Source organism: Anabrus simplex, chromosome 5 (genome assembly GCF_040414725.1).
Source record: "Anabrus simplex isolate iqAnaSimp1 chromosome 5, ASM4041472v1, whole genome shotgun sequence".
NCBI classification, from domain to species: Eukaryota; Metazoa; Arthropoda; class Insecta; order Orthoptera; family Tettigoniidae; genus Anabrus; species Anabrus simplex.
Genome location: NC_090269.1, coordinates 60861275 through 60889177, shown reverse-complemented (window position 1 = coordinate 60889177; position 27903 = coordinate 60861275). Strand labels below are relative to the sequence as shown.

At 38.3% G+C, this 27903-nt stretch overlaps 1 protein-coding gene across 1 annotated transcript; it reads left to right on the top strand.

Moving 5' to 3' along the window:
- Positions 1–3764: 3764 nt before the first annotated feature.
- Positions 3765–27795, top strand: LOC136874344 (zinc finger protein 568). The gene is made up of 3 exons (XM_067147982.2): positions 3765–3832; positions 19193–19294; positions 26165–27795. The coding sequence occupies exons 1-3, from the start codon at positions 3830–3832 to the stop codon at positions 27374–27376; spliced, it is 1317 nt and encodes a 438-aa protein (XP_067004083.1). The 5' UTR covers positions 3765–3829; the 3' UTR covers positions 27377–27795.
- Positions 27796–27903: the final 108 nt, after the last annotated feature.

The following is a 27903-nucleotide window of genomic DNA, read 5'->3' as shown; positions in this document are numbered from 1 at the left end:
TTAGGCTTATAATTAACGAGACCAGCTGCTGTAGGAATAGCGTTATTATGACTGCTTGACTCTGCTCCTAATGCTTTGGTACTGTCTTTGGAACTACTTCCTATCCTAAACCCTTGGACTGCCATAGTGATTCGTTCCTCATTTTCGACTTCGCATTTCAGAAAATCTATTAGCCTATCAAGTCTGGTTTTACCATCAAATTGAGCTGAGTTGATGTTACAGCTCCTTTGCCAAGCTCGTAAGACTTATTCAGTGAGACACGATTCAACTAGTGGAAAGAGCATTGCAGCGTATTTCTCTTTGGTTACTCCTAGCGTTTCTAGAGCCCTTAACTGAGTCTCAATTTTGTCATAGAGAGAGGAAAGACTGACCTGCTTGTGTTTAGAATTCATAGCTAAAATCAATTTAAGTAGTTCCCTAACATAGAACTCTACTAACACATCATCCCGACCAATCCTACATTTCGAGCACTCTATATAGCCTTGCTATAGTTACAGCCTATAGGGAGAAAACTTTCCACCACTTCCCTAGCTCTAGTGTTCGGCTCCATGGCTTGTAACAAATATTGAAATTTATCAGAATCATCTATGTCAGGATCATCATTTGTTTTCTTAAATTGTCCCCAAAAGGTTAGGCATTCCTTAACTTCACCACCAAACTTCTTTAACTCAAGAGCAGGCAATTTAAATTTTCTCTTGGTTACGTTTTGGTTAGAGATAGAATCATCAATAGCATTTAGAGACTTTTGAAAGTAAAGGCTTATTCTCTTGTACTTGCCTGAGTATTCATCCGCGGCCTGCACCTCAGTATTAAATTCTTGTGCTTTAGTAGCTGGATTTTGTAGCAGAAATTCCAACATTTCTGCATCCAAGCGCGCCAGCTCCTCGAATTTCTCACGTAGCAATTCCTAATCAGCCATAATCTCCACGTCGTCTTGAGCTTCGTCATTTACTATGGAATTTCGTCCTTCTTCCAAGATATTATATACACGAGTAAATGCCGCCCGTACTACCGCTCGTTTCTTCTTCAACGTATCCATCTGTCTGTACCGTTACACAACAACTGGGGATGGATATGTTCACAATTTACGTACGGTATGTTGCAACCCACAATTTAATAGTGTCCTGTCACGGTCGCCATATGTTAATCTAAAGCCTACCCGGCGTTCTGCAGGTTTATTATTAAATGCCGTACTTCACAACCTTTTAATTTTAAGACTTCAATGTAACTTTTATTTCATGTCTGTGAGATTGCAAAACAATGAAGCATTAGCTATAGTAGAGTCACTGCCTTCATAATGTCCAGGCCGTACTGTACGTCTGATGACGTCGCGCCTTGGTGGGGGGGGGGGCTTGAAGGCGATACGCATACGCTCCGCTTGAATAACACACTCGATTAAATTACTTAAAGAACTGTTAACACCTTATAAAACCAAAACCTATCGTCAAATATTTGTTAATTGTGACATACAATGCATATTCTTCTCCGTAACGTTCTATTTCTCGCGTATATACGTTCGTTTGCTTGAGTACAGCCTAACACTTTGAGACATATTCTTGCGATTTTATCCATTTTCTGGTTAACTGGAATATTCACATCATTACACACTGACAGAAAACATGCAGCCAATTACCATTACTATTTATTACAAATATAAATTATTTATGTACCTCACTGTTTCCATTCCACGAACGCTGCAGCTTTCCTGGACCTGGAGTACTGTAGGTCTGCTATCTCTGAAGCACTTTGTTGAATACACAAGTCGGTGTGAATTTTGGAAAAGTTATTTAAAACTATATTCACCCAAATATATACCTATACACTGTCCGGCCAGGTCTTCCCATTTCTTCACGCAGTCACAAATTACTAGGGAATCTGCCAACTGCATTGACTCCAAAGCCAAGGATTTTGTGACACACTTAGGATTGTCTGAATTTAGAAATACCATCTTATATGTATATGACACTAACACACAAAATACTTTGTACACCTCAATTTCAAGTTCGATTGACGTGTCTGATGGATACTTTAAGCCCCCTCGATTTAGAAAATTCAGATATCTTACTTCTGGAGGTAATTCATATATAAGATCTGAATCTGTCATAAGATAAGATTTACATAAATCACACTGCTGTTTGATACTCATATATATTTATTTATTTTTTGCTATTTGCTTTTCGTCGCACCGACACAGATAGGTTTTACGGCGACGATGGGACAGGAAAGGTGTAGAAATGGGAAGGAAGCGGCCGTGGCCTTAATTAATGTACAGCCCCAGCATTTGCCTGGCGTGAAAATGGGAAACCACGGAAACCATCTTCAGGGCTGCCGACAGTGGGGTTCGAACCCACTGTCTCCCGAATACTGAGTACTGGCCGCACTTAAGCGACTGCAGCTATCGAGCTCGGTGATACTCATAAATAAGACTTGCATTTTTAGATACACCGAATTCAGATAAACCCTAGGTCTGATTACATAAAAATATAGGACCTACCTAATGTTACCCATGTTTATGTCATAATAAAAAATTTAACTCACCATCTGGACGAGACACTCTTATTTCTCTCAGAATGTGATTTTCAGGAAAGTGCTTGATACACACAACTGTGTTTTGATTAACTATTAGGCGTCTCCGAAAACCGCTAAAGTGTAGTTAGTGGGACGTAAAATAAATAACATTATTATTATTATTATTGATTAACTATTCAATTCTCCTTGGGAATAACCTTCTTCCATAACTTAACTCGTTCTTCATCAGAAGGAAACACAAATACCGGAGTGTACTCTCCTTGTTTATAATTGGCTTTGCAGCCAGGCACACAGCAACTCTTAGGCATGGTGATTTCCCTCACTGATCATCTTAATTCAAGTATATACAATTCATGGTTAATAATAAAACACAGAATGCACAAACTCAATTAATTTTACACTATAAATATAACTTTTCACAAATAAACTACAAAATTAAAACACTGAAGAACGATCTTCTTAACCTATAGCTTCACATAAATACATGCTCACACTAAGTTTTCTTCACTAATTAACGACTTTCCACTTATTAATGCAGTCGATGACGACTCATTCTCACATATATCTGAGTGAACATGCAGCCATCGTTAAAAATGTCAATAAAACTGCGAAAATCTATGTTCAACTCTACTAACTCACGTGCTAAACTTCCCCCCTAACGATCAGCTGATTGCTTTCCCGCGCTCGTTACAGTACGGCCTGGACATCACGAAGGCAGTGTAGAGTTGAGACGTCAAGGAATATGTATAGGTCTACTTAGATGGCAGAGCCCTCTTCAGTAATCCTACGGTAAGTATTTTCTGCTTCCTGACCCTGTACATTGTAACTTCACAAACATATATTTTGGTGTGAACACAATGTTAAAGTTTGTTAACGAAAGTTTATTTGGTGTGGACACAATGTTAAAGAAGTTTGTTAACAAAAGTTTATTAACATCTTCAGAAATGTTTTCGTTAAAATTGTTTATTAACTTTGTTTCGTTAACAGTGTTTATTAACTTTGGTGTGGACTAGCCATAACATCATACACTTCCCAATAAAATACACGTTCTCTTATGACAGAATCAGTAGTTCTCAGGTCAATCCGCTAGAGAGAGCTCTAGTAGCTATCCCTCGATATCTCGCCGAGTGTCACGCATTGTCTGTACTGTATTTCCGGTAAAAGCGAATACAGGATAAGAAAAGAGAGGAACAACAAATAAAGCGAAGTAGAAGAAAAGAAGAAGAAAACTGCGGTGGGGCCTCGGAGTTGTAGAAGCCTGTCATTCGCGTTCATCTCTAATAATACTTATTACTGCGTTATGGTAGGCTTACCTTTTCATAAGAAATAAATAAATTGTCCAATACGAAGAACTTTGCTCTTAAATATCATTATTCATATTAAATACAGGCATATGGTGAGTAAATGCACGGTGCCTGCCATCCTATAGTAGTGGCGTTTATAACCTATTCTTCCTAAAATGTAGAATATGGTGTAACCATGCCTATGACCGCTATTAATGGACAGATTTTTTCCATGACAAAAGCAAGTGTAGAGTGAAATCACTCTGGAGTATATAGTGAACTGATAGTTTGTTGGTTGTGTAACAAAAAGGTACAGGCTTCTTTGTAAATGTACCGCAAAACTGATGACGCTTTACTGCATGTATGCCGGCTGTTTAGACAGGGTTTTTGGTAAAAGTTCAGTATTGTCCCCCACGTTGAAATGTCCATTTTAAGCCCATACCATAAATTAATGACTGATATTATACACCAAATATATTAAGTCGTACGATTTCTATCCTTAACTCTCATGGAATTGAGCAAAAGAGGTGTTACACTGTTGATTTAGCGCAAGGGACACGCATTTTCGTTAGGTAACAGTACCTATACGAGTTAATTTCTTTTCGTAAAAGTCATGAGATACACATGTTTTACAGTCTTCTTTCATTTATATACGTTCATTTTTAGGAAATGTAAACTTTCGGTTCTGAATGGACTGTGAAAGTGGGACATCTGTCCACTTAAATATCAATGTAAAGACTTTGGCTTTGCTTTCAAAGACTCATGGTATTTGCACAAGTATTTAGTAACAATTATCTTGCAACATATGTATAAAGCAGTACTCCTCAAGAAATATTATTCTATTTAAAAAAAAGTAATGTACAGTATGTAAGTCTATCTTCAAGACACGTGCGTACAATTAGTACATTGTGTGACAGTTGTCTTCACAAGATGAAATTAATTTTTAGCCCATACCAACAGCCTTAACGAGAATTTCACCTTATTTTCTTGACACGGCAAAAGCCCAAAAGCCTATACAGTATCATGTCTATAAGTACGAGCCATGAAAGCATCAATGGCAAGTGTTATGGTACTTGTAAAGATTGTCTGACATTGTACGAGCTAACATTTTACTGTAGAAGAGTTCAGTTTTATCATATTTCTTTGAATGGCATTCTTAATATCATTCTGGTTAGATGTGTGATGTTGGCAGACAGTTTCCTTTAACAAAACCCACAAATTTTCAATTATATTAATGTCTGGGGATTGTGGGGGGGCATCGGGTACATAAAAACAACAGTAGAGTAGCCAGCCATATGCATTACTTAATAAGTCTTATGTTTCGGATCATTATTTTCATAAAATGAGAAACTGTCCTTTAGACCTGACTTTCCTGTGCTTCTTTCTCAGAATGTCCAAATACATATCCTTATCCATAAGTATCTGTGAAGTCCGCCTCTGTAGCGTAACAGCACTATTAGCTGCCATCCTCAGAGGTCTGGGTTTCATTCCTGGAATTGCCAGAGATTTATAAATGACAGGAGGGCTGGTTGTGGTTAAAATGGTACATGCAGCTCACCTCCATTGGAGGTGTGCCTGAAAAGAGCTGCACCACTTCAGTATGAGGACATGAGTTTACTTTTACTATATCTGAAGTGCAGTTTCGTGACACCCGAAGCTCCCTTACACCCCTATACCTACCCCTTATGGGTGGGAGCAGTAGAATAACAGCCATGGTATTCCCTGATTGTCGTGAGTGGCAACAGAAAAGGGGCCGCTGGGGCTCTCAACTTGAGAGGACGAGTTGGCGACTACGGGGCTTTTAGCTGGGTCCTGGCATTGCTTCCACTTACTTGTGCCAGGCTCCTTATTTTCCTTGGTCAACTCTTGTTCTTTTCTGACCCTGATGGTATTAGAGCATTCGAGGCCTAGGGAGTCTCATTTTCATGCCCTTCATGGCCCTTGTCTTTCATTGGCCAAAGTCTTAATTTTTCTAAGTGTCAGATCCTTTCCATTTTTTCTCTCTGGTTAGTGTATATAGAAGATGGTTGCTTAGTTATACTTTCTCTTAAAACAATAATCACCACCACCACCCCAATACCATAGGACCCACTGCTATGTTTCACTGTTGGTTTTCTGTTAACATTCCAGGTTGATGCCAGGCACTGACCTCCTTATCTAATCAAAAACATTAAATTTAATTTCTTCCGCAAATATTACTGTTTTCTAGCAATCAGGAGTTTTACGTGTGTGTTTTGTGGTAAACTGGAACCTGAGAAATTTGTTCTTCGTGCTGATTTACAATTTTTTCTTTGTTACTCAACAGTGGCAGTATAAAGGACTCGCCTAACAGTTTCTGGGCAGATTTTTTCTCCTAGGTGATTTTTGCTTCCTTGGTGAGTGTTAGTGCATTTAATATGGGGTTCCTCTTTATTTGAAGTCAATTCCATCTCTTGTTTTGATTTTCTATTCTGACAAAAGTGATTAACAATATTTTGGAAGTGCGAATTACTGCGATCCACTATTTTGCTGATCTTATGCAAAGATTTTCCATGTAGGTGATGCAAAATAACCAGTTTTCTAAGCCCTAGCGATGTCTGACCACATTCATGTTCCATATTCATCTAAGATGGGTTACTTGGATAGAAATGTGAGTTATCATGTACACAGCATAGTTTCCAAACAAATTAGCAAAAATGAATTGTGTATTACTAGAGTGAGAGATACAAAAGATATATTGTACCACTTTCAGAGTGATGTTTATTTTGCAATTTACAGTATTGCTGTGTTGTTTTGCTTTTATGCAGACTCTAAGGAATAATGATGCGGATCTCTATAAATCCTCAGTGCTGTGTGGATGATGAATGAAATAAATTAGTTTATAAAAAATTGGCAATTAGCGGTGACACATTTATGCCTTTCCTACCAAACATCATCTGTATCTGTTGTAGGCCTACCACTTTCACTGTGAGCCACTGTAATATTTTTCTTCATTGTTATAGCTTAACAAAACTATTTTTTTTCTATGTTTGTTGGTCTTTGAATTCATCTGAAAATCTTTCTGTAATAATGATCTGGGATTGCATACATGATCATTATATTTCCCAACTATGAAAACTGAATTTGAAATTATGAACATATATGAGGATTTGAAGGGGAGGTTGTGGTGGTGATCATTGTCTTTCTGAGATTTCTTAGAGCACTTCCTGTCTATATATCCTCATTGGACTTATTCATTTATTCAGTCCTTTAATTTGGAAATATTTTCCAATTTAATAAAATTACACTCTTTTTATGGGTGGTTTTAAGTACCACTGAGTATTCTTAAATGTTGCTTTATTTAGTAAGAAGTAGCCTACAGTTTTCTTGTTGAAGATCTCGTAAGGTTATTTTCAACTCATACTAAATTGAACTGAATTAAAGAGTTTCTCCTATAAATACCTTCTGTGTACGTCACTGTTGTGATGAAGTAAGCATGTTGAATTTCCAAGGTAGATTTAAAAAGCATGTCTCGATCCCTGTAACAATCAATATGGAGCCCAAGTTCCCATTCAACAGTATGGATCAAGGGATCAAGAAAAGGTTTCATGTACTATACCTGGTATCATGCTAATATGTGAGAAAAAAAAAAAAAAAAGACTAATATTGCTAACGAAATTGTGCAATACTACTAGTACATATCTTTTATATGTTCATTTGTATATCTATTCTGGCTTTTTGCTACAATAAACTTTTTATTGGTTAATTTTTGATACAACACTACTTCTTCTTTTCTATGCTTACGCCTTGACTTCCGTCATCATTTTAATCACTCTTAGTTACTTCTTCTTCCTCTCCATCCTCAAAACAGCTATATTTCTGTGAAATTAGGTTGTTTCTGTAATTCATGAATTACAATTTACTACAATATCTCCACTTCTTACCTCTTTCTCACCTTGATATTCTCTTTTAAGAATACACCTCGATTCATTCTGAAGTTGGCTGTCCTGAGTAACTCAGATGGTAAAGCACAGTCTTTCTGAGCCCAGGGTAGTTGGTTCAGTACCAGCAAAGCCCAGTAATAATTCCAATCTCGTGTTTACTGGCATGTGAAAGAACTCCTGTGAGACTTAATTTCCAGCAGTTTGGTGTCTCTGAAACCCATGCAAGTATATAGTGGTATGTAAACTAGTAACATTATAACTTAATTATCAATGCAGTCTTACTTCAATATTAGATAGTCCCAAATAGGCTACTCTTTCCTATCATTTCCAATCTCTTCATACTTGCGTTTAACTGTACTCACTCCCTCTAGAGTGTCTGCAATCTACAGTGTCTCCTCACACAGGAATCTCTTTGTCTAGCAAGGAAATCATTTTAATTTTTTTGTTTTTTTGTTTTGTTATATTAGTCTACAGTGTGTGTTCTTGAATAAGAGAGTTACTCATTAGCTTTCCTTTATCTAGCTTAACTGTCATTTGAATAGGTAGTGACAGCCAATTGAACATTGTCTCAGAATACCATCTGAGATCCCCTCTCCTAATCTACTGGTACAGTAATTGGTATCCTAAATCATAGGACTCTTACTGCCTACTAGACCACTCAAGAGGTAGCCCATGGTTTACGAATTGTGATATAAAGTACAAGAACCTCCATTCTACTACCTAGTAGTTGAGATCCTTCATAAAACTGTAGGTACGAAGGTTGATCAAGTATCAACAATACTTTTGTTATCATCATCAGTATTTTTGTTCCTGAACATCAACAGTTGATAGGACTTGCCCCACGCTTCTGCTATTTTTAGGGGACCATTAGGAGTGGGGAGAGCTTGCTGTTAGATATTTCCTGGCGTTTCGTCAGTAATGCTCATGATGTCAGAGCAACAGGTGTACCCCTCCACTGCGCAATGCATAATTGACTGCACAGTTCAGTGATCAAACATTGTCAAGTACGCGTGTGTTTACCTGGCATAAAATGTTCAAGGAAGGACAAGAATGTGTGGAAAATCAGCAACACGATAGATAAATAGATAGATAGATAGATAGATAAATAAATGTCTTTATTGGCGTAGTTAAGGCCATTAGGCCTTCTCTTACACTAAACCAATTTGTACATAAAATCAAAGTTAACACTACTGTAATTAATACTAAGTATAGCACAGTTAAAGACAATCTAAATACTTTATAACAGAAATAAAATTCCACCCCAGTGAGATAAACATACTTACATCAACAACAATAATAATAGGCCTAATAATAATAATAATAATAATAATAATAATAATAATAATAATAATAATAATAATAATAATAATAATAATAATGGCTAGTGATAATAATGTACTAACACCATCAGTACAGTACTAGAAATGCACAGTTCATTCGTATCCTGCTGTACCTCTTAATGCTCCCGTCCTCGGACCAGCATTACAGACGAAAACATTAGTGTGGTTAGAGACATTATTGAAGGCGATCGACGGGTGAGGTATCAGAAATTGCAGAACAGGTCGGAATCAGTTATGGGAGCTGTCAAGCAATCGTCACAAACGACCTGCAGTTCCGTAAAGTGTGTTGACCAAAAATCTGAAGTTGAGACGTTTGGAGGTCTGTCAGAAGCTTACAGCACGGTTTGCAGAAAAGGGTGATGCATTTTTTTGTCGGATTGTCACCTGCAACGAAACATGGGTCCACTACACTCCCGAATCTGAACAGCCAGTAAGAAGTGGCGGAGGAAAGGGGAGGCAGCACCAGTGAAAGCCAAGACTCGACTGTCAGCTGGCAAGGTTCTTGCATCTATTTTTTTTTTTTTTTTTTTTTTTTTTTTTATCAGCGAGGCATTTTGCTGATTTACTTTTTGCATAAGCGATGCTCAATCAGTGCTGCTTACTACTGCAAGCTGTTGAACAAGGCGCAAGGCGAGGGTTGCATATCGCCGCAAAAGACGAGACCAACCGATTCGACAGGTCATCCTCCTCCGCGACAATGCGCGGCCCCATGCTGCAGCTGTAACTGTCTCCAAGCTACAGGAAATGCACTGGACTACACTTGATCATCCTCCTTACAGCCCAGACTTATCGCCCTACGATTTCCATTTGTTTGGACCGCTTAAAGAAGCTCTAGGAGAGCAACGATTTGAAGATGACAAGAGTGTGGAAGACTTTGTGCGCAACTGGCTGATGACACGACCCTATTCTTTTTATGATGAGGGCATCAAAAAGCTGCCCATATGCTGGGACAAATGCATTTCCAAAGCAGGAAACTATGTGGAAAAATAAATTGTAATTGCCTTGTGTTTTTCAATTAAAAAATCTTGTTTATATTTGATCCCCCCTTGTATCATAGGTTCTCTCTATCGTAACGATTATTCTCTTATGGTCTCTTTAGGTGCACATCTTCCTCTATATTTTCCACATCGGGAGTGACACCTACAATTCTCATGTGTCTCTTTTGTGCAATCCAACCTCCGTTTCTTGGGACGACATCCTTGTCGTTGAAATTTCATTACTTTTCACTACATTGCCATACCATTCATGATGTGCTCCTTAATTATTATTATTATTATTATTATTATTATTATTATTATTATTATTTGTAATTATGACACCCATTTGCTTCCTGATTTTTTTTTTTTTTTTTTTTTTGACAGGGGTCAAATTTCATTTGGCCCAGAGATCCAATGCAGCATTTTCATTTCTGTTGCATGGAGGGCTTGTTTGTTTCTTGTTCATACAGGCCAATATTTTGTGCCATAGAATGTCACTGGCCAAACCATCGATATATATATATAAAATAAGAGTTTTGCCTGTACATTGCTCAGAATTTAAGAAGGATGGTATTTCTGTATTGGTCTTGTCCATGGTAACAAGGAAATGCACTTTTTAATTTTCCGTAATTTCTGTCTGTCTGACTGTATGTACACGCATCACGAGAAAACGGCTGAAGAGAATGTAATGAAAATAGGTATCCAGAGTCGGGGAATAAGTCACTACAATCTAGGCCATAAACAATCTTATTCACGCTGAGAGAAATGATAGTTTAGGGGAAGGCCTAAAATTTAATTCTCAAATATTTCTTATTAGTGGTCCTCTCTTAATGAAAATCTGTGTGCAAAGTCAGGGAATAAGTCACTATGATCTAGGCTGTAAATAATTTTATTCACTCTGAGTGAAATGATAGTTTAGGGGAGGGCCTAAAATTTAATTCTCAAATATTTGTGTTATTAGTGGTCCTATCGCCAATTACTACATAAAGTTATATAGTATTAAATTTTCGATCATTTATGTCTTATACATTTTTACCATACCGGCTATAATAGAGATATTCATGAATTTGGATTTTTGTTGCTAAGTCCATATCAGCACTGAGTGACGAGGAAATGGGTAAACAGAATTTAATGAAAATCGCTATGTAAAGTCGGGGAATAAAAACCTACAGTCTACGCTATAAATAATTTTGGAAGACACCCTATTATCACAGAATCGTAAGAAGCCTACAATACAGAAAGCTCATAACATTGACCATTGTTTGTTATGATGTGCTTTGTGTCTCTGGTGCCACTCATCTCCGATAGATGCTGTATACCGAGTCTTTTTAATTTGCTCTATGTCGCACCAGCACTGATAGTTCTTATGGCGACAATGCGATAGGAAAGGGCTAGGAGTGGGAAGGAAGTGGCCCTGGTCTTAATTACAGTACAGCCCCAGCATTTGCCTGGTGTGAAAATGGGGGACCACGGAAAACCATCTTCAGGGCTGTCAACAGTGGGGTTCGAACCCACTACCTCCCGGATGCAAGCTCACAGCTGCGCGCCCTTAATCACACAGCCAACTCGTACGTCATAACAGCCTGCCTGAATATTGGTGGAAAGTAGTTGGGGAGTTAGATAACTTTCTTCTTTATCATGCCATTTCTCTGCTTCATAAATTTACTGATAACTACTGGTACGTAACACACTGGTTCATCATAACATTCGAGCTATTCAATCTCTACTCTGAGGCACTGATTGGAATGAGCAGTGTGCATATTTAATGCAATAATGGCAGAGGAGTGTTCACGGCAGTCTGCGGCCTGGTCATTCCAGCTCTGGAACTTTGGACTATTAGATCGGCACCGTAGTACTGCTCGTTAAAAGTGAGAATGTGTGGTTTTTCATTTGATCGAGTATTTTATATGATAACATTGCTTTTAATCACTACATTCCTACTGATGTTTTGTAATGGCCTAAGTTGACTTCAGTTACGAAAGCACAAAGACAGTCTTTCTGAGAATCCCATAGCGAAGCAGGGTACATCAGCTAGTGGATTTATAGATCTTTCCCATGAGGTTGATTCAGCACTTCATTGACATGTGCCATTTTAACTACGTGGCATTAACTTGTCCTCAGACAGTCAGAAGCATCCTTCAATCCTAGTTTATTATAAACTAGTGCATAAGCCTGTCTTCGACATTCAAAATTACTATCTATAAATAATTGGAAATTCTAAATGGACTATTAATATATCTTATGAATAAAAGTTACACGTTCCAGGTTTTATGCCGCATTCGAATGGATTCAAAACGGGTATTGTAGTATTTCCTTACAAACCATACTGAGTGCAGTTGTAGCTCAGAGTTGTATTTTGACATCTATGGATCTGCGTACTCTTGGGAAAGCTACATACAACTGTCCAAAACACTGGAGTGGGGAGATTTATCCCAACTTTAATGTTTATGCTGGTGACATTCATTGTGACAGAGATGGCTAAATTTAAGAATGAATGGTATACCCGGATTCACAGGTTCTAAATCTATTCTTGGTATAAAACGCCTTCTTTCTGAAGCTGAATCTGTCTGAATTACTGCATGAACAATATTTTTGCCTAGTTTCCCTAAATTCAATCTCGTTCCATTGCACAAACCAGCTTTATTAACTTCATTAACATTATGGAGTCAATGATGATGTATGTTCTTTGGTCACCTATCAATCTATTCAAAACCTATCGGTTGATGATGTCAACTTGTTCGTTTCCTGGGCAAAACAATTGCTACTTTGGAGAACATTGTATTCTGATTTGGACGGAAAGAAGAACCAAGTGGATAGATGGTTGGATAGGTAAATGTCTTTATTGGTCTACTTAAGGCCGTCAGGCCTTCTCTTATACTAGACAGATATGATTTTATTATTTATAAGTTTCATATTCCGTATTGATTGGATTCAATGTAATAGACAAGAAAAATGTTCCACCGATCAATACATTTATTGTGAATGAATTATTGCACTAGTACCGGTTTCGGCCTATCTTGGCCATCATCAGCTAGCACACAAATTTACAGTCATTAGACAAAATTACAAAGATGTTACGTTAGAGCATCCGGATGTCTAACGTAACATCTTTGTAATTTTGTCTAATGACTGTAAATTTGTGTGCTAGCTGATGATGGCCAAGATAGGCCGAAACCGGTACTAGTGCAATAATTCATTCACAATAAATGTATTGATCGGTGGAACATTTTTCTTGTCTATTACATAGACAGATATGAGCATTGCAGAGAGGTCTGGAATTTAATCCAGGCCGTTGGCATAGAATCTAGTGATTAGAAATTGTATACCACTACCTCTCTTACCTTTCCAGCTAACATTCTGATGGTACAAAATTTTTCAATAATGGAATTCAAACAGGATAACCACAGCATCAGACAATAAATGTAACGTTTTAACGATCACGGCCCCAGACAGACTGTGTTCATGTTTATCGATGGAGATAATGAGTTTTCATACCCCAGAATGGAAAAGATTATTAATTTATTTTACTGAAAGATAGCATTTTTCACTAAACAGTGTGATGGTCAACATTGAATTGTTCTTATAACCCATAACTGGTATCAGTTAGAAGGCGACAGAAGTCAGGATGTAATTAGTTCCGACTCGTGCTGATAGATATAGCTGTGTACTTATGTCATCATGGCGATGAGACAAAAACTTTGCTGACAGAAACCAATTTTTCTTTAAAAAAGTACAAAAGTCGTTGTGAGAGGTTCATTGAATTTTTCTTGTAAATAAGACATAGAAATCTATAAATGATACCAATTTCAGCTGTTGAAACCTTTTCGTATTCTCAGTATCACTGTGAATGGCAGACAGAATTAAGCATTTTATATATATAGATTCTTCTCCACCTAGAAGCTGTTCGAAGACAAAGAATATACAATACAGTGAATATTGATTGTAAAAAAGTTTAGTAATAGTAATCAGAGAACCAAAGTATTTGGCTAGATCTTGGCAATTGATTTTGATATTGTCATCAATTTGCAGTATTGACAAATTTAACCGTATTGGTTCACAGTTGGTGAACAAGCTTATAGAATAATATATTAATCTATGTATTATTCTATCGATCTGCGGCATACACTTAATATGTTGCATCTCAAGCTATTTTCATTGAAGCAATCTTACCAACTTTTCATCACCTGTTTAAGATTTTACTGAGTCTGGTCAGTAAAAGAGTATGTCATCAGCGTATGGGACAGTCCATGGATGAGGTGTTTGAATGTCAGATATCCAAGCACTGAATGAGTAGCAGGGGTACTAATACTTGATCAATGCTGACATTTATCAGAAAAAAGAGCCGAGTTCCTTCTGTGTAGCGTATAACACTTGTGATATTACAATACAGAAGTTTTGTCCTACGAACATATGTTTCTGGAATACTAGGAAATCAAAGTTGAGCTCGTGGTACACTATCAACATTTTTCTTCAAATCCAGAAAAGCAAGGTTCTTCTCTCTGCATATTCTCCATGAGCAGGTGAGCAACATGTTTTAAGCCAGTTATACTGAGGCTCTTAGTCAAAGCCATATTGGTTTGAAGAAACTTGAACTATGACACAAAGGCTGAATTCTAGTGTGCGTGAGAAGATTTTCATAGCACGGCATAAGAGTCGTATTAAGTGGTAGTTAAAGCATTCGCCAACATCACATCTACCTTTCTAGGTGTGAATAGTGGTGCTGGTGAACCAGATTATAGTTGGGCAGTTGGTCCTAATAATTCAATTGAAAAACGTTATGCCATTTTCAGCTTCGCGTTGACCAATAATCTGCCTGGGTTCAAGTGATGCATCCTCTGATCTATTGCTTTACTATTTTTCATCTTCTTAACGGTTTCCAATATTTCTTGAGTAGAAACGTAATTAATGGTGTGGGTCCAGCAATTGGATTACCACTCAGTATTGGCAGGTGGGAAAATACCTCATTATATATCCCTTCAAAATAGTGTCTCCATTGGTGTAGGATGGACATCGAGTTTTGAAGAGGTTAGTGATTGATATTCTTGATCTGGTGAATGTGTCCGATATCCTGAATTGCTTGATGGAAGGATCTTGTAAGGTGGAAAATGTTATTGGTATATGCAGCACATCATACAGTTCTCGGTAGTCTCACTTCTTTGCAGCAACAACTGATGGTCAGTGGTGGACTTGAGAGCTGTATATTGATCCAGATCATTGCTTAACCTTGTTTGGCACCAGTTATTAAAAGCCTACTTCATTGCCTTTATAGCCTCTTGGACTTCTTCATTTCACCACCAAGTTTGCTTGTCAATGAATGCAAGGGTCTCAAAAGCTGCGCTGTATGTCTGATTTGTCATTTTAACCTATATGACCTCTACTGGCTGGTCAGGGTTAATACTGATGATACACTTATGAGCAATTCAACAGAGATACCTGGCTAGTTGGATGTACCACCCTTTTTCATCCTGATGATGAGGGCAGTGCTGATACCAGAAGTGTGACTACTGAACAGGGATTGTTCAGAGCAGGGTCAATGGCATGAAAATCTCTCTCGACAACATCCTAGGTGTGTTCAATGGGAATGAAGTCGGATGACCGTAGGGACCAGGCAAGCATCCTCATATCCATGGAGTGTTCATCAAACCAGTCAACCACAATTCAGGAATAACTCTGACGGTGCATTGTCTTACTGTATGTACAGGTCTCCTGTAGTGTGCTGGAGGTGAACAAATAGGTAGATATGATCTGACAGCTAGTTACTATATTGTTCTTGGTGAGGGATGTTAGATGTACTAGGGTTCTCATTTCATCCCATATGAACAGTCCCCATACAATGATACAACCACCTCTGGCCTGAAATGTACCCTGCTGACAAGAGAATCCATTGCCTCGAGTGCTTGGTGACATACTCGTGCTTTACTATCGGCATGTGCAAATTGGAACCATGACTCATTTGTCCAAGCAATCTTTCTCTATGCTTTTTGAGTTCAGTGGTTGTGTTCTTGTGCCAATGTCATTCTTTGTGCCTTGCAAGATGCAGTGAGCAGTTGTACCCCAGTGGGACAGTGGCTTCTGTACCTCATTGTGAGGAAGTGGTCCTGAATGGTGTGGCTTCTCACACTTCATTGATATCCAACATTAAATTTGCAAGTTGTTGCACTGTGACCTGTTTATCCACTCTTAATACATTGAATATGGTGCCTGAGCATTGCTTGGGCTCCCTTATTTGCTGCCATATACAGTGCCCTCAGCAGCGCTTAGGGTTGGTTTTCTTAACTAATAAATCATAACATGGTGGAAATATGTTTGTCTTTCTTGTGGTAAACATTAATGACAGCATTACAGTTTGTTATAATGCTGCTAGATCGGACCACTAACCATTGCTGGATAGAATATGAAGAGTAGCAACCATGTGTTCCACGCACTTTGTTTTTCCACTTGTTCATATAGTGGTTGACTTCACATCCTGTCCCAGTTGCAACTGCTCTCGAGCTCCGTCATCCAGGTTCTTATATAGCTGAGAGGCCAGACGCATGTAGCTGAAAGAGCATGGGCACAGCCACGTCGGGACAAGAGGCGTCAGGCATAGATATCAAGGATAATTTAATAAAAAACCACCTATTCAATACTTTCCACGTTTAATGTGGTTATTATCTACATGATTTTATGTAGATTTATTTAGTATAGATAAATTATTTATTTATTTAGTATAGATAAATCTACATAAAATCATGTAGATAATAACCACATTAAACGTGGAAAGTATTGAATAGGTGGTTTTTTATTAAATTATCCTTGATATCTATGCCTAACGTCATCTTCAATACGGAACAATAATGAGAGTTGTTACTTGTAACAAGAGGCGTCGTCGTGAAGACCTTGAAGAGTGTCTCCACCATGCTATTTATTATAATTCAACAAGTATAGATAAATAGATGCTACAGACATTCTCAAAGGAACTTAATACAAACAACATATATACAAAATAAATGAGAAGTGAGACAGGGCCCTATCGCGGATACCTCAGCGTTGGACAACGCTTCTTCGGGCTTCTACGTAGTCTCTGACGACGGGATGGTCTGGTCGTGTGCAGCGTTCTGAACTATGTCTGCCCGGATGGTGGACGGGGGAGATCAAACACCTCTGGGTCAACCGTGGCGGCATCTATTGTTGAGCTGCTGGAGTTGCTGCTCTGCCTCTGCTTATTGATAGAAGTGTTTATTTGCCCTTAACTTATTGAATCTACATCCTACATGGATTACAAGAACACCACCAAGTGATTGGTAATTAATTTTCCCTTTTTATTTCATGTTATCATTTAATTAAGATGCAAACCTCCAAGGCCATGGCAGACCGCTGGATAAAGAGACTGTGCTGTATAGCCTATATCTATGCCATATGATATTATTGGCTAAAAGAGAACGAGAGTTGATGAAATGAGCCAGATTGAAGTTCAGTCGCAAGACACAATAATCACATTCATAAACTAACGACTCAATTGAACAACCAGCTCCTTTGAAGAGTTGTTCAACCAAGTAAGTTGGCTTCACAGTTTGGGTCATGTAGCTGTGAGCTTGTGTTCGGGAGATAGTGGGTTGAACCCTGCATCAGGCAAATATTGGCGCTTTATTACCTGCATGAAGGCCGAGGTTGCTTTCTTCTCAGTTCTAGCCCTTTCCTATCCCTTTGTCTTCATAAGACATACCTCTGTCAGTGTGTCATAGAACAAATAGCAAAAAAATCAAGAGAGTCTATTCACTTATGAATGACCCATTACTATCTCTAGATGCATTGTTTTTACTTTATTGTCAGAATGCCATGCATCTTAAAATGGTAGGTGAACACTGTGCCCTCCTCTGTATTAATAATAATTGATATACACGGAGTGGCCAAAAGTCACGGGAAGGGGCGTCCCATTAGAAAATGTGTCGTGTATGACCCATGAGCTTTGCAGCTATCTGCAACTTAGCTGAGCAGTCTGTCACAGACACCAGTGTCGTGAAGATGGCAATATGTCGCAAGTTAACCAACTCTGAACAAGCGATGATCATCGTCGGCGCATGGGTCATAGCATTGCGGATATTACATGTGAATTCGGGTTTCCGAGGTCAGCAGTGTCAAGGATGGATCTTCAACATCGCAGAGAGAATGTTACCACCCACAAAACCGCCGCACGGGAAGACCACAGATGTTTAACGAACGGACATCACCTGACCTCCGCAGAACTTCATTGGGCGCTCGATGGGCTACTGTGTAGACAGAAAGACTGCCCAGTTGAATGTTGGGAGTCAGGAACCCATTTCTACCAGGACTGCAAGGAGGCAACTGCATCGCATAGGCTTCACCAGCCAACAACCGAATCGTGTCCCTTTGCACAATGACGTGCATGGGCCCGCGAACATTGGCAATTGACCCTGGAACAGTGGTGGCGTGTGGTATGGTCCGATGAATCCCGGTTCCAGTTGTATTTAGCTGGGCGCATGATAGCGTGGCTTATGCCCCATGAAGCTATGGATTTTGCGTGTCAGCAAGGTTGTGTCCAGGCGGGAAGTGGTTCAGTTCTGGTCTGGGTGGCATTCTCATGGTCGCAATTAGGCCCCATTGTTCAGCTGCAGGGAGCGCTGACATGTGCACATTATGTAGACATTCTTTCACTTCATCTGTATGTCTTTCTGGCCCTAGAGTACCCTGATGGAGATGCCATGTTTCAACAGGACAATGTGCCATGTCACCCCTCTGTGGTGGCACGCAGGTGGTTGGACGAGCACTCCAGTGAAGTTATGACCATGGATTGGCCCTCCAGATCCCCGATCTTTATCCAGTCAAGCATTTATAGGATGCTGTCGATGCTGGTGTATGCTCCATGAAACCCGCACCAACTACACAAGACCAACTGTGGGTAGCAGTGCAAGATGCATGGGTCCAGATCCCTCCAGAACAATTTCAACACTTTGTAGAGTCGATGCCTTGCCGTATTGCTGCTGTTTTGAGGGATCACAGACGAGCAACTTGTTGTTAACTTCACGTTCAGTGTCATCCCATGACTTTTGGCTACTCAGTGTATATTATCATCAGAATTAGTGATTTCTGATCCTGAGCATAAAATATACTTGGTTTTTTTCCTTTCATGTTGACTTATTGTTGTTTAATGTCTTTTAAAGGATGCATCTGATAATGATGAAGAATTTCAATTTATCAAAGTTGAATGTGAATTGGTGGAAGGCCCAGAACATCAGGAGCTTGCGATGCTGCCAGAATCACAGGTAAGCTAGTGCTACATTTTCTACAGGTGCTATGAAGGAATTCTTGATTTTCTTTCAGTGTGGGAGAAAATGTGACATACAGTATAGTAGGACCTCTATTATCCACCTCTCAGTTAACTGTTCAGCTGATTATCCATTGTTAATGTAAATAATATTGATTTTTAAAAATAAGATATGTTAGAATGCACATAAAATAGTTAGAAATTTAGTAAGACTGTCATGTAACTGCCATTCGTCCTCTTAGTCATAGGATATAAACTTCATGGTTCTGATCCGTATCGAATTGTTATTACAGTATAATTACAATATTTTAGTTATCACTCCCAAATGCAATTTTAGTTGACGTAAATAAATATCACACAAGAACACGATCACTTCCTTGAGTAAACCACTTTATTGTCACTGTAAGTCACCACACATAATTACACACAATAGCAAGTGACACTACAGTACTTAATAACAGAGTACCCTGAAGTTGATTCTGACAAGTACAGATATCAACAACACTGACTTGCGCACAATAACATGACACACTCTTGAACTGACCACTTCACTGACTGACAGCTCGATATATATACTGTTCAATCAACCATCTAGAATTATCGATTTCTGGAAGGGTTCTTACAGCATTAAATGGAACACACTCGAAAAATCGATCGACCAGCTAGTCAAATGGAGTACTCCAGTAATGGATCCAGCTCAAACTTTCGTTTACTGTTTACCAATACACATGGAAATCTCTCCAGCATTCCTAAAATCTCTACATGTATCTGGATAATAAACCTTACTGTAAGTTTCCAGAACCCTTCATATATACCAAATTCTAGCAGAATACACCTAATATACGAACATTATAGAGTTTTCTACAGCTTTTGACTATATAAATTTTGAAGTTAAACTATACACAATATGTATTTGAGTTTATACAAATTTATAATACATATTTACAGGGAAACGCTGTATTAGTCATATTTAACATTTAATAGAAGATAATTCAACATTTAATAAAATATAATTAAAATATATTAAACATAATAATTGAAGGTTTTAAGACAGGATGTTGTATCTACGACATAGTTTTACTGTTTCTAGATCAGTTGGAACTTGCATAGTGGTCCATTATTGCCAACCTCTGGTACTGGATTCATATCGTTCATTGTTCTTGATTACCTGAGAAAATGTTGGTCAGTTATGTTGTTCTGTATGAAATAACAAGATTTAAAAAATAATTTTTTTGTGTCCAAGGTTGTGTGGTCATGATCATTTCAGTGACTTAGCTGCTGGTATCCTGCCCAGAAGGCTGATGTTTGAGTCCCTGTCGATCCTGGGTTGAGATTTTCATCTCAAAACTCACGTGATGTCAGGAAGAGCACCCAGCCTGAAACCTCTGGCCAAAACCAAACCGAACCTGGGTCATGACCTTGAAAATAACTGGGATAAGCTGAAGGGAGAAAGATAGAGAAAAAGAAAGTGTCCTAGCCTGGGTTAAAATGAGGATCTGTTTACATGACATGGTTTTTTAATTCCTTAGTGATGGTTTATATGTATCAAACCAGTCTATGGACTCATGACCCTAACAACACAAGCAATCATACTGTACGGAAGCTTGCCGCAGACTAGCTGAGACTATAACGTAACTGGGTGAGCTATATGGTTCAGGTTGCTATTGTATCTACCACTTGCCCAGACACAGCACAGGGAATAACCGGCAACTCAGCTAAGGCTTGCACTGTGCATGTGTTTTAGGAATATTGAAGAAAGCATAATTTTTGCAGAGGCTACAGTTTTGGACCCTGCTTTAAATTCAGAGGCTTCTTGCAGTCAAGGTTCACCAAGAAAGCTAAGCTATTGCTGGAGACATTGTTAAAGCCGCTTCAAAATCAACAATCTGTCTCAAATTAGGCAATTTATAAACAATGCTTATTAATAATTTTTTATTATAGTTGAGTTCTACAAGCATGTATTCCGGTCGCAAGGGGGAGATTTGGGTCAGAAGTATAAAGGATCTTACATTTGAAGTCATTCTTGTGGTTTGATGTTTGATGTCAATGTGGCTTCACTTCTTCTTATTGAGGTGCCTTCTCCTAGCGGAGGTTGGCGGTCCACATAGCCAGCTCTGAACGTGATGTTGCAGCATGGAAAGCATCTTCTGAAGTGCAGTTGTGCCATCTTCGGATGTCCTTCAATTCGAACTTTGTTGTCGTATACTTTGATCTTTCCAAAACTGCCAGGCTTTCAAGTCATAGCAGCGTTCAAAGCATTCCCCGCCCCGGTGATCCAAATAGGGGAATAGAAACTCTGGATAATAATTTTACGTTAAACAGAGCCATGCCATATGAACTTAAAGGGATATCCTTCAGGATCTTTAATGCAGTGGTTTCCCGTTGCCTTCCGCATCCTAATGCCGTTGACCAGTTGTAGGTTCTTCCGCCTTTTGGGACCATTTTCTGTTCCCGGGACAATAGAGTGCTCTAACCTCTACCCATTCATCCACCCTCAAGGAGACTGTTGGCACTTGATAGAGGGGATCTTCTTATACCGAAAGATACTCGGTCCCTTCGTTCGTTAGCCGCCTGCATATAACAAAATTGTCATAAACAGTCATTGCCCCCTCTACCGTGGGGAGGTGAATGTCAGGATTTCACCATCATTGAAACTGAGACCATAATGGCTTTTCTCAGTTTCTCTGGATCTTCAGAGAGGGTGGCTTCACTATCAGAACATTTTTGAGAAGCTGTGCTGTTAGTAAAATTATTACTGATCTCTCTGCAAGTTGACTGCATAGTTTGGGCTGTGTAGCTGTTAGCTTGAGAGAAGGTGGCTGTAATTTATTGTCATCTCATAATGTTGATGATTTGTGCATATCTTTCCTCATTCACTGTCACTAGTGAAGCCAGACTTGATGCTTTGATACTTCTATTTGAGATCTCACCCAGCTTCTCTGCGAGTCATTTTTTCCTCAAATAAATTGCACAAGCTGTTGTACCTGTCTTTGATGGGAAAATCACTTCACATGTGTAAGGTTACAGAAAGAACTTGGTTGAGTTTGGTTTGAACCTGCTATCGTGGCATCGTAAGGTTGTCTTGCTCTGCTTTAGCCACTGAGGCTTTGTCATAAAATTATATTACGCCTAGTTTAAACACTTCATTTGGTTGGAATAAATATTGTGTTGTTTGCAGTGACTAATGCTCGAGCAATGATGGGGAAGATGAAAGGGGCTGTAATGAGAATCCTGAATGTTGCTCCACAAAGCCCTAGTGGTCATTGTGCTTTACATAGACAAGCTCTTGCAACAAGAAAGATGCCAGTAACCCCTAAAAGTGCGCTTGATGATGCAGTTAGAATGGTTAATTTTGTCAAATACTACCTACTTCAATCCAGGCTTTTTAAAATACTCTGCAGAGAAATGGGTAGCCAGCTGAATTAAAAGAAGAAAAGGCCAATTCTATACGCGGAAGCGAGGTGACTATCTAGAGGCAAAGTGCTTTCCTGGCTGTTTGAACTTAGCAGAGAATACATACAGTTTACATTTAATTAAGAAATTTTGACAAATTCGTCATGACAAATGAAACTCGCCTACCTTGCAGATATTTTTGCAAAGTTGAATGAGTTTAAGGAAAGGGTGACCCTCTTATTTTAAAAATATCTAAACAAACCTCATCATTAGGGAAACAAACTAGAATTCTAGATAGCAAGTAAGGAAGAAGAAAACTTATCCTGCTTTCCTATACTGAATGAAATTAGTGTGGTAATTGTTTTTTGAAAATAAAATTGTATCACTTATGACAGAAAAAAAAACTCTAGGCTAGGAGATTACAGCAAAACAATTTTCATTAAGCAAACTATTTGAGGGTATTTTTAAAATTGTAACATTTATTTTAAGCTATCACAAAGAAAGTTATGATTTTTTTTACTGTGAGCATGAGCATAATATCTTAAATGGAAAAAGTTCCATGCCCAAAGAAGTTTAGCAAAATCTGTCCTAACCCTACAACACCAAAGGGGGAAAAGTATGACATTGTACCTAAACCTTAATACATTTAATGACTCAGAAGTTTTATTGTACATGAGACACATTATTGAAGTTTTCTGCATTGACATGAAATAAAAATGAACAATCATGCATAATTGAATCATAGGTGACAAAAATTAACTTTAAAGTATTTGTTTTCCTTAGGTAGCATTATCACAATCCAGTCAATACTTGGCACGATGTTCTGCACAAATAGCTCTTGAACAGTGGTTGCAAAATGTTGTAGTCATCCTCCTTTAGCTCAAAGGACAAAATGAGCACATTTTCCTTCCTTGTGCATTTTCTCGTTCTTGTTGCTGAGCGGGTATTCCTAGAGTCTCACAGATCATCAGCCAGAGAGTACATTGGAGGTCTGGAGTGTTAATATGGTTTTCCATTTGTAGTGCAGTCAAATAATGGCTCAGGGACTTCATAAACTCTTTTCTTGACAGGGCATTTTCATTTTTTGTAAATTTATCAATGCAGTAAATGATATATGCATTGACAAAGCCAATATTTAACATTCCATAGAATAGACACAAGGGCCACCTTCTTGTTTTCCTGCTTCAAGATACGTTAAAAGATATCTGATCTAAGGTGTCAACTGCACCCTTTGTGTCATTATTTGTCAGTGCCATTTTCGGTTTCTTAGAAGTCGGATCCAAGTCCATGTTTTTGTGGGTTGTTGACAAAAGCATGACCACCTTGTTCCGTGTAGATTTATATGAGAGAAGAGTTTTGGCACCATCAAAGCCGAACATCGATGTCCGTACCAGCCTGCGTTTAAAAGTAAGCATCTCTGGAGAAATCTCATGCTTTTTAGCTCTAAGTGTTCCTACAACTGTCAGACCAAATGGTGGTTTTAACAGTTCATCAAATAAGCGAATACTTATGAACAAATTATCCATGGTCACATTCCTGTTTGACCCATGGATGGGCTTTGTCAGTTCTTTGACACGGTACTCACCATGTGGCATACTTAAACAATTCATTTTCCCCAACATACGGGATAGCATTGAACATATAATTTGTAGCTACATCACATACCATTACTACCTTCAAGCCATATTTAGCTGGCTTGTTAGGTATAAACATTTTAAAGGGGCATTTGCCACGGAATCCAATCATTTGTTCATCCACAGTTACGAAAGACCCTGGTTTGTAATGGCTTTGGCAGTTGGCAGTGAAAGCATCCCATATTTCTCTAATTGGTGCCAACCTGTCAAGTTTCTTCCTCTCGTCTCGAGTATCCAAATCGTTGAATATAAGACACCTCAAGATAAATTCAAACTTGTCTGCACCTATACTTAGTGCGATAAAAAGAAGTATCAAAAAGCTCTCTCACTGCTAGATGGTTGTTCTTCATGGTGGCAGTTAGTGCTAACAGACCCAAAAATGATTTAATTTCCTCTCTCGTTACGTTATAGTTGTAGAGGTAACCTTGTAGTTATGAGCCACTGAATCATTTTTCTTATTAGTGAACTTATTGTTGGAGTTCATCATATTTTCATTGATAAACAAAAGGAAATAATCTTTTAGTGTATTAGCAAAGTTTGAAATTCCGACAACATCCGGACGAAAATAAACATTTCTTGTTGCACTGTGAACTCTCCTATTTTTAGGTTTTGTTGACCAAATATGCCCCTTTTCCCCCCTAATATGTTTCTTTTTAGCCAAAATTATTCTAGGATCCAAAACATTTGTTTTGTTTTTGGAATCCAAGTTATCACTCACTTGATTGAAAGGATGTGATGAATTCCTTCGCTAAACATGTACACATTTTCTTCCATAATCAGCATCCAGTTCTTCTTCTTCCGATTCCTCACTGTGTTCACCTGCTGCTTCAATGTCGAGTTCCACACCACTGCCATCTGTACACTGTACATTATCCTCTTCAAGTTTGCTTTCATCTTTTTCACTAAATTCTTCATTGGTTAGTTCTTTGCTGATTTCCTTGAGCAAGTCACTGAGTCTGTCACAGTCAAATACCATCCCATCCATGTTGTGATTAATTCCACACCCAGAAATACACGATTCATGCTGCTGAAGTGCAAATTTTATAATTTCACACTTAAATTTGATAATCACACGGTGATATTTAGTGATGAATAAGCACTAGCATGTCAAATAAAATGCCATGACTCCCAGAAAAAGTAACAGCATCACTAAAGTAACATTTACGATGTAGCTCCTACAAGTATCTTAGTCCAATGAATAATCAGTGTCGCATTGCCAATGGCATTGTTTGAACTGAAGCTACTGAAAGAAACATGCCACTCTAGAGTTCAGAAAGGCAGGAACCAGGCAATAATACCAACGACGCTCATAAAATTTACAAAGGTTTAGTGTTGTAGGGTTAAAGAATAAAGGACAGCAGGTGGTGCTGCTGACCAAATAATCCTTATCTCCAAGTTCAAAGGAAGCTTGGAGTATTGAACTCCAAATTTCCCATTGACAGATGAGTGAGGATTTTGGTGTAGAGACTACTTTCACTGTCTGTAACTTATAATCCCAATAGGGTAATAGATTTTGAGAAATTTTCTGCAGAATCATCCTATATTCTGGTGCAGTTGCAGCTTTTGAATAATGTTTTTTTCATGTTCTGTTGTGAAACAATTGCCAGGTTTTATCTTCTGAGAAGTATTACAAAATCTTGGGAATATGCATTGAATTTCTAAGGAAGGGTATTTTGTTTGTTTGGTCAGCGAGTCACCTTTTGTATTTGTATTAAAAACAATTCAGAATCATTCTCAAGAAGTTGAAGAGAATGAAAGGTGTGGTCACTCTTAGCCCATCTATAATTCTCTAGCCATTAGATAAGTATTTGTAAAGATACCACCCAATATTTGTGTTTCAGTTAAATGAGTCGCATGAACTGGATGATAAAAAAAATGAGTCTTCTGGTGATTCAACTGAACATCTAAAAAAGGTGAAGAATGAACCGAGTCACATGAAACCGGGTGAGTTCAATGATGATGCTGCTCCGGATCGTAGTGATGGTTCTCACCACTTCATGTATCAGAGTGACTCAAAATTTCAGTACTCATGTGAGGATTGTGGTAAAGTATTTGCTAATCGTAAGTATCTGCTACAACATAGATCGGTCCATGCTCGTCAGAAACTGTTCATTTGTCCCATATGTGGAAAGCGATTCAAGCGGAAAGTTTATCTTGTGAAACATGAAGCTCTTCATTCAACTGAAAATCCTTACCAGTGCCAAATTTGTGAAAAACGTTTTAAAACTAAAGGTTACCTATCAAAACATGAAATGTTACATGATGTAGATTGTCCATATAAGTGTAGAGTCTGTGGAAAGAACTTCAATGAGAAGCGCAACTTGAAATTTCATGAAATGTTACATAATGGTGCAAGTGTTTATAAATGTGATTCATGCACTAGTGAGTTTAGCCATGTGTCAAAGCTCAAGTCTCACATTCTTCTTGCTCATACTGGAGAAAAACCGTACAAGTGTTCGATCTGTACTAAAGGGTTTCTTGAGAAGCTGCGTCTTGCTCGACATGAGGCCTCACATTCGTACATATACTCATTCAGGTGTCTATTGTGTGCTAAAGAATTTTCTCGTAAAGAGAATCTAAAGCTGCATGAAATGTTTCACACCGGGGAACGTCCTTTTAAATGCAGTTTGTGTGTCAAAGCATTTACAAGGAGGGATATACTTGTTGCTCATGTTAAAATCCACACTGGACACAAGCCCTTTAAGTGTCTCACATGTGGAAAGTGTTTTATTCAGAAAGCTCATCTTGCCAAACACGAGATCTCTCATACCGGCCTTAAAGAGTTTCAGTGTGATACCTGTAAGAAAATGTTCCTCAGGAAAGAGACCCTAAAAATACACCAAATGTCGCACACAGGTGAGCGACCATTTCACTGTGATTTGTGTCCCAAAGCATTTGCTAGGAGAGATATTCTCAAAGAACATAGGTTAGTTCACAATAAGAAGAAGCCATTTTATTGTAATATCTGTGGGAAAGGCTACACAGAGAATAGTCGGCTGAAGAATCACATACTGGTTCAACATGTTGAGGAACTAAAAACAGTGAGCGTATGAACATTTTAACAGTACTTAGTAGTCAAGACTGTCATTTTGCTTGTTCCTATGTGGTGCTATCTGTGGTATACAATATTTGATGTATTACTGAATGTTTCTACTTTTGTTGAGGGTACTTCAGATAACTAATGATTTTGAACATTCCAGTTAATTATTTATTAAGTATATTTATGATGCATTTTTTGAGGTGTTATATGGAACTAAATTAGTTAAAATGAGTTACAATTGACAAGAGAATCTCACCATTTCACCATGATTGTGATAAGTTGTTAAGCAGTGTCATTTCGAAGTCATGAGATGACTTGACTTCAAATTCGATGCTGTCATAACACATTTAATGCCAGTATGAGCCATTAGAAATGATGTGTTTAAATGCCGACACCACCCTGGTGAAAGTTTAATGGGGTTTATGGTTCCAATCTGTAGCTAGCTTCAGGTAGTTCCCGTCGGAAATTTTAGATGGCGCTGGAGGTCATGCACAGCGTGTAGATAGTTGTAGACAGGTTCTGTTGATGGCACACAAGTAG